Source organism: Coregonus lavaretus (assembly GCF_964263955.1).
Source record: "Coregonus lavaretus genome assembly, chromosome: 40".
Lineage (NCBI taxonomy): Eukaryota > Metazoa > Chordata > Actinopteri > Salmoniformes > Salmonidae > Coregonus > Coregonus lavaretus.
Window position 1 is genome coordinate 4048577 of NC_140027.1, and position 12153 is coordinate 4060729.

Genomic DNA, 12153 nt, shown 5'->3' on the forward strand with positions numbered 1-12153 from the left:
GTTAATTAATTATGATTCATTCATCCAGTATTTACCAATCCTTGCCCTTGGGTGCACATTTTTGTTTTTGGCCTAGCACTAACACCCTTGAGTCAACTCATCATCAAACCTTTAGTTGGGAAGCACAGATTTACAACATTCTAGTTCATATGATTTTACAATCCAATGTAATGAGAAATGTTTCTGACCTATTTGTGCTCCCTGCGATTGTCTTGACCATCACTATGTATTGAAATAACATGACTAGCTACAACCTTAAAAATAAAACGTATGATTACATTCTTTTGTTGTTGACCTCTGTTGAAATAAGTATCAGTATGACGGAAATCTGGTGGCAACCCTAATCATGTCATGGAATCACACACACACACACACACACACACACACACACACACACACACACAAACACACACACACACACACACACACACACACACACACACACACACACACACACACACACACACACACACACACACACACACACACACATACACACACACACACACACACACACACACACACACACACACACACACACACACACACACACACACACACACACACACACACATACACACACACACACACACACACACACATACACACACACACACACACACACACACACACACACACACACACACACACACATACACACACACACACACACACACACACACGTTGAGTTACTTGTCAAAATAAAATGTTACAGAACACACACTCACTTTTTCTTAGTTTGGTAACATTTATTAATTGTCAAAAAGTAGAGTGATTACATTGCGGATTTCTACCATGCACTAGCAGTAAGAACACCACATTTCATTTCTGTGATTTAATCTGTCTTTAATTTTAATCTGTAATCATTTTATGTATTTTAATCTCTGATTAAAAAAGGGTATTGTTTTTATAATTGAAATGAATGAAATATAGGCTACCCATTGATTCTTGAAGAATATAATTTACATGCATACATGGGTCTATCACTCAATGAAGAAAAACAACCTTACATAGGCAATTACATCATTACACTAAAAGATACACTGAGTGCACAAAACATTAGGAACACTTCCCTAATATTGAGTTGCACCCCCTTTTGCCCTCAGAGCAGCCTACATTTCTCGGGGCATGGACTACAAGGTGTCAAAAGTGTTCAACAGGGATGCTGGCCGATGTTTACTCCAATGCTTCCCACAGTTGTGTCAAGTTGGCTGGATGTCCTTTGTGTGGTGGAACCATTCTTGATACACACGGGGAAACTGTTGAGCGTGACAAACCCAGAGTGTTGCAGTTCTTGACACAAACCGGTGCACCTTGCACCTACTACCATTTCCCGTTCAAAGGCACTTACATCTTATGTCTTGCCCAAGGATTACTTTATCCTATCCCAGGTATTCCTTAAAGAGGTGGGGTTTCAAATGTCTCCGGAAGGTGGTGAGTGACTTCGCTGTCCTGGCGTCGTGAGGGAGCTTGTTCCACCATTGGGGTGCCAGAGCAGCGAACAGTTTTGACTGGGCTGAGCGGGAACTAGAGGTGGATAAACGCAATGCCCTCGTTTGGGTGTAGGGACTGATCAAAGCCCGAAGGTACTGAGGTGCCGTTCCCCTCACTGCTCCATAGGCAAGCACCATGGTCTTGTAGCGGATGCGAGCTTCAACTGGAAGCCAGTGGAATGTGTGGAGGAGGGGGGTGACGTGAGAAAACTTGGGAAGGTTGAACACCAGACGGGCTGCGGCATTCTGGATGAGTTGTAGGGGTTAAATGGCACAGGCAGGGAGGCCAGCCAACAGCGAGTTGCAGTAGTCCAGACGGGAGATGACAAGTGCCTGGATTAGGACCTGTGCCGCTTCCTGTGTAAGGCAGGGTCGTACTCTCCGAATGTTGTAGAGCATGAACCTGCAGGAGCGGGTCACCGCCTTGATGTTAGCGGAGAACGACAGGGTGTTGTCCAGGGTCACGCCAAGGCTCTTCGCACTCTGGGAGGAGGACACAACAGAGTTGTCAACCGTGATGGCGAGATCATGGAACGGGCAGTCCTTCCCCGGGAGGAAGAGCAGCTCCGTCTTGCCAGGGTTCAGCTTGAGGTGGTGATCCGTCATCCATACTGATATGTCTGCCAGACATGCAGAGATGCGATTCGCCACCTGGTTATCAGAAGGGGGAAAGGAGAAGATTAGTTGTGTATCGTCAGCGTAGCAATGATAGGAGAGGCCATGTGAGGATATGACAGAGCCAAGTGACTTGGTGTATAGGGAGAAAAGGAGAGGGCCTAGAACTGAGCCCTGGGGGACACCAGTGGTGAGAGCACGTGGTGCGGAGACAGCTTCTCGCCACGCCACTTGGTAGGAGCGACCGGTCAGGTAGGACGCAATCCAGGAGTGAGCCGCGCCGGAGATGCCCAGCTCGGAGAGGGTGGAGAGGAGGATCTGATGGTTCACAGTATCAAAGGCAGCAGACAGGTCTAGAAGGACAAGAGCAGAGGAGAGAGAGTTAGCTTTAGCAGTGCGGAGAGCCTCCGTGACACAGAGAAGAGCAGTCTCAGTTGAATGACCAGTCCTGAAACCTGACTGGTTTGGATCAAGAAGGTCATTCTGAGAGAGATAGCAAGAGAGTTGGCTAAAGACGGCACGCTCAATAGTTTTGGAAAGAAAAGAAAGAAGGGATACTGGTCTGTAGTTGTTGACATCAGTGGGATCGAGTGTTGGTTTTTTGAGAAGGGGAGCAACTCTCGCTCTCTTGAAGACGGAAGGGACATGGCCAGCGGTCAAGGATGAGTTGATCAGCGAGGTGAGGTAGGGGAGAAGGTCACCGGAGATGGTCTGGAGAAGAGAGGAGGGGATGGGGTCAAGCGGGCAGGTTGTTGGGCGGCCTGCAGTCACAAGTCGCAGGATTTTATCTGGAGAGAGAGGGGAGAAAGAAGTCAAAGCATAGGGTAGGGCAGTGTGAGTAGGACCAGCAGTGTCATTAGACTTAACAAACGAGGATCGGATGTCGTCAACCTTCTTTTCAAAGTGGTTGACGAAGTCATCCACAGAGAGAGAGGAGGAGGGGGGGGGGGGATTCAGCAGGGAGGAAAATGTGGCAAAGAGCTTCCTAGGGTTAGAGGCAGATGCTTGGAATTTAGAGTGGTAGAAAGTGGCCTTAGCAGCAGAAACAGATGAAGAAAATGTAGAGAGGAGGGAGTGAAAAGATGCCAGGTCGGCAGGGAGTTTAGTTTTCTTCCATTTCCGCTCCGCTGCCCGGAGCTCTGTTCTGTGAGCTCGCAATGAGTCATCAAGCCACGGAGCTGGAGGGGAGGACCGAGCCGGCCGGGAGGATAGGGGACACAGAGAGTCAAAGGATGCAGAAAGGGAGGAGAGGAGGGTTGAGGAGGCAGAATCAGGAGATTGGAGGGAGAAGGATTGAGCAGAGGGAAGAGATGATAGGATGGAAGAGGAGAGAGTAGTGGGAGAGAGAGAGCGAAGGTTGCGGCGGCGCATTACGATCTGTGTAGGGGCAGAGTGAGTAGTGTTGGAGGAGAGTGAGAGAGAATACTGAGATACTGAGATCATAATATGTGGTATCATATTGATCCAAGACTGACAGTATCACCTACCTATTTCTGAGTATATCCATTGATCAGGTCCTCTTAATATACCAGAGATACAATCTGGAAAACACCATGCCGGTATTAAAGTCCAAGACGCAACAGAAGTTAAAATGTTCAGCTAGTGCTAAACAGGGCTGGAGTGAGAGAATCCTTGGGCTACTGATAAATTAAAACTGAACTCAGCAGTTGTGGCCATTTGTGAGCCTATCAGCAGTAGTGTTCCTTGTGGTAGAAACTGATCTCAGATCAGCTGGTAGCAGGTTCTTAGGCTGAAGGTCTATATGTGCATTGATTCTCCTGGTGGCGAAAACTGAGGTTACAGTGCCTTCAGAAAGTATTCATACCCCTTGATTAATTCCACATATTGTTGTGTTACAGGTTGAATTCAAAATGGATTAAATATATTTTTTTTCTCACGCATCGACACACAATACCCCATAATGACAAAGTGAAAACGTGTTTAGATATTTTTGCAAATGTATTGAAAATGAAAAACATAAATATCTCAGTGACATAAGTTTTCACACCCCTGGGCACTGAGTCAATACATGTTAGAATCACCTTGGCAGCGATTACAGCTGTGAGTCTTTCTGGGAAAGTCTCAAAGAGCTTTGCACACCTTGACTGTACAATATTTTCCCATTATTCTTATCAAAATTCTTCAAGCTCAGTCAAATTGGTTGTTGATCATTGCTAAACAACCATTTCAAGCCTTGCCATAGATTTTCAAGCAGATTTATGTCAAAACTGTAACTCTGCCATTCAGGAAAATTCACTGCCTTCTTGGTAAGCAACTCCAGTGTCGATTTGGCCTTGTGTTTTAGGTTATTGTCCTGCTGAAAGGTGAATTCATCTCCCAGTGTCATGTGGAAAGCAGACTGAACCAGGTTTTCCTCTAGGTTTTTGCCTGTGCTTAACTTCTTCCCGTTTCTTTTTTATCCTGAAAAACTCCCCAGTCCTTAACGATTACAAGCATACCTATAACATGGTGCAGCCACCATGTGTGTGTGGTGTGTGTGTGGTGTGTGTGTATAGAGGCAGTTGTCGTGGAAATTACCACTGAGGACTCAAAGTCAAAGTTAAATGAACAGATCTTTATTATCACGGCCATAATCCACGTTGATTCAACATTATCACATTGTTTTGGTTGAAATGACATGGAAACAACGTTGATTCACCAGTGGTATGGTAATGATTTAGCTTTGCTATGGCAGTGAGCTACCCTGAAGCTGCAGAGCCTACTGCCAAGACGTAATGTATTCTCAGTTACTTTCTAAAATGGTTAAACAAATACGTGGTGTTTTCTGTCTGAATTAATATTATAGAAAATGTACAATGGAGCAGCAGTTGAAAGGTACCACTTATCTCGCCCTTTTTGCCAAGAGTTTGATAGAGATGTGTCATACATGTAATACAAAATTAGGTATATTATGCAACTGTATAGGTTACATGGATACAGCCTGTTGTGTTTAAATTTTCAGGAGGATAAGTGGCCTACAATATGGGTCTGGATAATGTCCACTCATGTTGATGAGAACACCACTGGGGGGGACTACTCCAGGGATGTTCTTGCCAGAGCTCAATGGTTATTAAAGTCAACTCAGTGGTTGCCTAGCAGTCTTTGATTCAGACCATTGTGAAAAATATGATATATTCATTTTTATTGAAGTTTGTAGCATACATTTTTACAAACGTGAAGCTACTCCAAATACCCCAGGCCAAAAAAACAAAAATGTTTGATGTTTGGGTGGTAGGTCTGAAGATCTCCAAGAAGGCAGAGGGATGGGGAGAGTGGAATGCTGTAACCCAAAAGGGTGGAATAGTTTGTGTATGGTTTCTTTCCAGAATTGTAGAGTGGGGTGGACAGAGCCAGGCGGTGTGAAACTAGTTGTCTGGAGTGTTGTTCATTAATTTTGATGCATTAAAATATAGTGTTTCCCAATCCTGCTCCTAGGGACCCAAAAGGGTGCACATTTTCGTTTTTGCCCTAGCACTAACGCACTTGATTCAACTCATCAACTCATCATCAAACCTTTAGCTAGGAAACATTTATCTAACATGATTTTCAATAAAAAAATTCTGACCTATTTATTCTCCCTGTAAGTGGCTTGCACCATCACTGTGTAAGCGTGAAATAACATGACTACAACCTTAAAATAAAATGTTTTATTACAATCTTGTGTTCTTGACCTCTGTTAAAATAAGTAGCAGTATGTAGGATATCTGGTGGCAACCCCAATCATGTAATGTAATTACACACACACACACACACAAACACACACGTTGAGTTACTTGTCAAAATAATATCTTACAGAACATATGCTCACTTCTCAGTTTGGTAACATTTATTTATTTGTCAAAAAGTAAAGTGAATACTATTTCTACCATATCTGGAAGCGTTAGCAGTACGAACACCCCATTTCATTTATCAGTGATTTAATCTCTCTTGAATTTGTATCTGTAATCATTTTTTATCTAGTTTAATCTTTGATTAATAAAGGGTGTTAAGATACAGGAGGTTCCCTTGTGGCGTTACTTTTTGGGGGTGTGATCCACCCCGTCCTCATCCACCCAGATCTCTCCGGTCTTGGCGAACTTCACCTCTTTGTCGACAGTGAGGATGTAGGACTTGGGGTGACCCTCAGCATACTCTGCCAGGAAGTTATTCAGCCCATAAAGTGGAGATTTTTCGAGGCAACTATGTGTATTGTCACTTTCTACTTGGAAGCCAGTGACATAGAGGTTCTGAGAGAGGTGGGTCTTCTCAAAGGTGCCTTCCAGGATGAGGATGGAGTCGCCCTTCTTGAGTTGACTCCCCTCGATGAGGTCACTGAGATCCATCTGCACTGTATTGTGGTAGAGATGCACATTGCCGCCTGTAACGTTGGCTATGGTGATGCTGTGTTGGGGAGTATTTGGTTGAGCTAAGAGAAAGAGAGAGAGTCATTGGACAGTTCTGAAATACATACGGTTGTCAGTATTAGGAGTTTGCTGAGAACAATGCTATGATCAACAAAACTTTATGCTTTGACATGTCTAATATCAATGTGTGTTATAATCCCATGTGGAATGGGCCACGTGGCACAACAATAAAATATGAATGTATTTATTTATTCATTTATTTATACAGTCCCTCCTGCTGGATAGGGTTACATACCTGAATCCCCGGAGCACCGGACCATAGAGACGTGATGACTTCCTCCACTGACGCTTTGATTTCCTCCCATTGCTGCTACTATAGAGAGGAGAGAAAGCGAGAAAGAGGGTGAGAGGAAGAGAGAGAATGAGATGTTCCAAATGCAAATGTTAAGCAGGGTACAACATGCATTGAAGATACTAAGATACCCGAGATGAAGTCGAGGGCCGACAAACCGTGCCAATATATCCAACAAACACCGGCTTCGAGGGCATTATCACTTTTATACAACAGGTTACCAACATATTCAAATACTGATTTACATATTTTCATTAAAAACGTTATTTTGATTAATTTATTCGTACTATTTCATCCTTCCACAAGATATAGTCCCGACACAAATCTAGGGTTGCTAGAGAAGCGACCCAGTCGTTCGTTCTTTTTGTTCTGTATGTATGGACCCGACCCAGTCGTTCATTCAAAATGTTCCATTGCCATACTGACTGGCAACGTTCTTATCCCTTGTTTGCTAGCTAGCCAACTACGGCTAATTTACAGTTATGTCAAAAAGTTCAGCCAGAATAACAGCCAGCAAACTAGCTGCATTTGCATTTGTTTAAGCTGTTTTCTAGTGACATTTATTTGGATACATCCGTAACAATGAGCTAATGATTCTCGATTTCAACTGGCATAGAGAATGCGCTCACTCATCAGGACACTTGTTCAGAGGAGCTAGCCAACAACACAGCTACAGTAACACAATCACTTCAAACTGAAGCTGGAAAGACTGCACATTAGCTAAGTTTCGTTTTACCTTTTTTCAATGGATATTTATTTTGTATATATCCATAAAAATGATGCCCGACACGTTCAATATTATGGAACAGCAGGAGATCGAATTTGAATAATGAAACAATGTTGCAAATGTCGGAGACAGACAGCAAGGTTTATACAAATCTCCACTGTTGAAAACTAAATGTTAGTCTAAAAGAAATGTGAGATAATGTCTAGATCCTTTTTTATAGTGGAGATCAAGTTTATAAAGTGCCTGACTGGGTTGATGAGACAGTAGATTGTGCAGTCAGATGGAACAGTGTAAATAGGCATTTTAACGTCATAGATTTAGCTGGTGGTAACTTGTGGAACAGACACCGGCTGGAATGCGGTTTTAACCAATCGATTCCAGGCTGTATCACAACCGGCCGTGATTGGAAGTCCCATAGGGTGGCACACAATTGGCCCAGCGTCGTCCGGGTTTGGCCGGTGTAGGCCGTCATTGTAAATAAGAATTTGTTCTTAACTGACTTGCCTAGTTAAATAAAGGTTAAATAAATAACAAATAAAATGTGCTTATTTGAGCTGTTCTGGCCATAATATGGACTTGGTCTTTTACGAAATAGAGCTATCATCTGTATACTCCCCCCCCCCCCCACCTTGTCACAACACAACTGATTGATTCAAATGCATTAAGAAGGAAAGAAATTCCACAAATTAACATTTAAGAAGGCACACCTGTTAATTGAAATGCATTCCAGGTGACTACCTCATGAAGCTGGTTGAGAGAATGCCAAGAGTTTGGAAAGCTGTCATTAAGGCAAAGGGTGGCTATTTGAAGAATCTCAAATATAAAATATATTTGGAATTATTTAACACTTTTTTGGTTACTACATGATTCCATATGTGTTATTTCATAGTTTTGATGTCTTCACTATTATTCTACAATGTAAAAAAAAAAAAAAAAAAACTTGAATGAGTAGGTGTGTCCATACTTTTGACTGGTAGTGCATGTCACCATAAAGCTCTCTGTAGCAATTAGTCCTGGGGCCGAGATTATCATGAGGCCAATAGTGATTTTAAAACCTAAACCTTAGGCATGTATTTAAAATAATGTATTTACCTGTGTCTGTGTGTTCTTCCTCGGTGCAGTGGTGCGCTTGAAGGTTGTAGTAATCAGGTGTTCTAGTGCAGAGTGGAGAGATGTCTCTGCTTTTATAGGGTAGCGCTGACAGAGAGAGGGAGGGTGGGTGGGTAGTTCTCAGCCCAATCCAATCCAGGTAAATGTTTATGTTCCAGAGAACTGAAGAGGAGGACTCAGTTCCAGAGAAGCAATGTGGGTGTCACAAGATAAATATATTTAGATATGTCAAGCACTAAAATGTATTTTATCTCAAAGGGCCATATCTTTAACTACCCCGACAGGTAAATCACTGACAATCAAGGGAGTTAGATCTTTGATCGCCTAAAATAATAAAACGATGATCAGCCTAAGAATGCAAAAATTAGCAACCATGTGAGAGTCTCTGAGTTGCTATCTATGAGTAGTGGTTCTCTTGCTTGTTAAAACTGATCTCAAATCAGCTGGAAGCAGGATCTTAGCTTGAAAATCTATGTGCAGTGGTTATCCTGGTGCTGTCTCAGGTCCAGTTTGCGTTGGAAGAAGAAGAGGCAGCGGGGTCAGTGTTAGGGCTGGTTGGCATTGTGCTGACAGCTGCTAGTGATGAGGTTGGAGCTCTGGCTGAAGGCTTTGCCACACACCTGGCACACATGGGGCATCTCACCTGGGATAGGAAAACAGAGGGGACTTACTGTTTTAAAGGGGAAGCTCACTACTTTATAAGTTTAAGGGGCACTGCAGTCAAAATTAGGATTTTCCTGTTTTTTTCCACATGATAATTCCACACTATGAGGTCGAAATAACACTAAAATTGTGACAATTATGATAATGTCCTTTTAGTGTAAGAGCTTTTTGTAAAAAATAAATAAATAAAACTGCTGTTCAGCCTGTTCAGATGGGATGGAGTTTTTGTCCCACAGTATGACATCACAATCTGATCTGATTATTCTGACCAATGATCAGTCATCTTTTATTTTCATATGTGTCGTCCTATGTTGAAGGTGTAAGCAGGGTAGGCTCTAAAGCAGTGGTGTCAAACTCATTTTTCCCCAGGGGTAGCCTTCGGTCTTCAACGAGGTCCGGAGGGCTGCACTGTTTTTTGGAATTTTCAATGATCCCTGACTATCTAGGTGATTATTAGCAAGCAAGACAAAGTAAAGAAACAGTATGAATGTATATAGGTCCATTGTAATTTCTAAACAGTTTCGATTTGGTTTTAGTCATTTTAAAGTATATTGAGGCTGAGGGAAATAAATTATACAACATATTTGGCGTTATTTTCATTAAATAAACACATACTGTGATTTATTAGACATACAGTAATGATTTAAAAATAAACAAAAAAAGACAAGCAAAACTCAAACAGGAAGTACCCGTGACGCTCTTAATATGGAAGTGGTCCGATGAAGCGGATGCTAAGCTACAGGACTCTTTTGCTTGCACAGACTGGAATATGTTCCGGGATTCATCCGATGGCATTGAGGAGTATACCCCATCAGTCACCGGCCTCATTAAAGTCCATCGACGACGTCGTCCCCACAGTGACCATACGTACATATCCCAACCTGAAGCCATGTATGACAGGCAACATCCGCACTTAGCTAAAGGCTAGATATGCCGCTTTCAAGGAGTGGGACTCCAACCAGGACGCCTATAAGAAATCCCGCTATGCCCTCCGACGAACCATCAAACAGGCAAAGAGTCAATACAGAACTTAGATTGAATCGTACTACACCGGCTCTGACGCTCGTCGTATGTGGCAGGGCTTGAAAACTATTACAGACTACAAAGGTGTGAGCAGCCCAGTGACACAAGCCTATCATACGAGCTAAATCACTTCTATGCTCGCTTCGATGCAAGAAACACTGAAGCATGCATGAGAACATCAGCTGTTCTGGATGACTATGTGATCACGCTCTCCGTTGCCGATGTGAGTAAGACATTTAAGCAGACGGATTACCAGGACCTGCACTCCGAGCATGCGCTGACAAACTGGCAAGTGTAATTTTCAACATGTCCCTGACTGAGACTGTAATACCAACATGTTTCAAGCAGACCACCATAGTCCCTGTGCCCAAGAACACTAAGATAACCTACCTAAATGACTATCGACCCGTAGCACTCACGTCTGTAGCCATGAAGTGCTTTGAAAGGCTGGTCATGGCTCACATCAACACCATTATCCCAGAAACCCTAGACCCACTACAATTTGCATACCGCCCCAACAGATCCACAGATTATGCAATCTCTATTGCACTCCACACTGCCCTTTCCCACCTGGACAAGAGGAACACCTACATGAGAAGGCCATTCATTGACTACAGCTCAGCGTTCAACACAATAGTGCCCTCAAAGCTCATCACTAAGCTAAGGACCCTGGGACTAAACATCTCCCTTTGCAACTGGATCCTGGACTTCCTGACAGGGTAGGTAACAACACATCTGCCACGCTGATCCTCAACACAGGGGTCCCTCAGGGGTGTGTGCTCAGTCCCCTCCTGTACTCCCTGTTCACCCATGACTGCATGGCCAGGCACGACTCCAACATCATCATTAAGTTTGCCGACAACACAACAGTGGCCTGATTACAGACAATGATGAGACAGCCTATAGGGAGGAGATCAGAGACCTGGCCGTGTGGTGCCAGGACAACAACCTCTCCCTCAACGTGATCAAGACAAAGGAGATGATTGTGGACTACAGGGGGAAAAAAAGAGGACTGAGCACGCCCCCATTCACATTGAGAGGGCCGTACTGGAGCGGGTAGAGAGCTTCAAGTTCCTTGGTGTCCACATCACTAAGGACCTATTGTGGTCCAAACACACCAAGACAGTCGTGAAGAGGGCACGACAAAGCCTATTCCCACTCAGGAGACTGAAAAGATTTGGCATGGGTCCTCAGATCCTTAAAAAGATACAGTTGCACCATCGAGAGCATCCTGACAGGTTGCATCACCATTTGGTATGGCAACTGATTGGCTTCCGACCACAAGGCACTACATAGGGTAGTGCGTACGGCCCAGCACATCACTGGTGCCAAGCTTCCTGCCATCCAGGACCTCTATACCAGGCAGTGTCAGAGGAATTCCCTAAAAATTGTCAAAGACTCCAGCCACCCAAGTCATAGACTGTTCTCTCTACTACCGCACTGCAAGCAGTACTGGAGTGCGAAGTCTGGGACCAAAATGCACCTTCACACATTCTACCCACAAGCTATAAGCCTGCTGAACAGTAAATCAAATGGCTACCCGGACTATTTGCATTGACCCCCTTATTTTATTCTTATGTATAATAATATTTTGCACTGACTCTCTTGCAAAGGCTCGATGTACACTCACTGGACTCTAACCACACACTCACACATACTACACTGACACTCCATCACAAATATACACACACACGGACACGGACACAGACACAAAACACACACACACACACACACACACACACACACACACACACACACACACACACACACACACACACACACACACACACACACACACACACACACACACACACACACACACACACA

General features: G+C 43.7%; 1 protein-coding gene across 1 annotated transcript; it reads right to left on the reverse strand.

Annotated features, from left to right (window-relative positions):
- Window positions 1-4669: 4669 nt before the first annotated feature.
- LOC311113582 (uncharacterized protein) lies at window positions 4670-8681 on the reverse strand. Its single transcript, XM_084156834.1, has 4 exons — window positions 8623-8681; window positions 8238-8277; window positions 6747-6824; window positions 4670-6513 (listed from the first exon to the last, which is right to left on the reverse strand). The coding sequence occupies exons 3-4, from the start codon at window positions 6814-6816 to the stop codon at window positions 6122-6124; spliced, it is 462 nt and encodes a 153-aa protein (XP_084012960.1). The 5' UTR covers window positions 6817-6824; window positions 8238-8277; window positions 8623-8681; the 3' UTR covers window positions 4670-6121.
- Between the last annotated feature and the right edge of the window lie 3472 nt (window positions 8682-12153).

What these genes read in the sequence shown, in the direction of transcription:
- LOC311113582 (XM_084156834.1), bottom strand. Translation starts at nt 6,816, where the DNA reads ATGGGAGGAAATCAAAGCGTCAGTGGAGGAAGTCATCACGTCTCTATG. An exon ending in CCGGTGCTCCGGGGATTCAG is followed by an intron (nt 6,514 to 6,746) that starts GTATGTAACCCT and finishes TCTTTCTCTTAG; the next exon opens with CTCAACCAAATACTCCCCAA.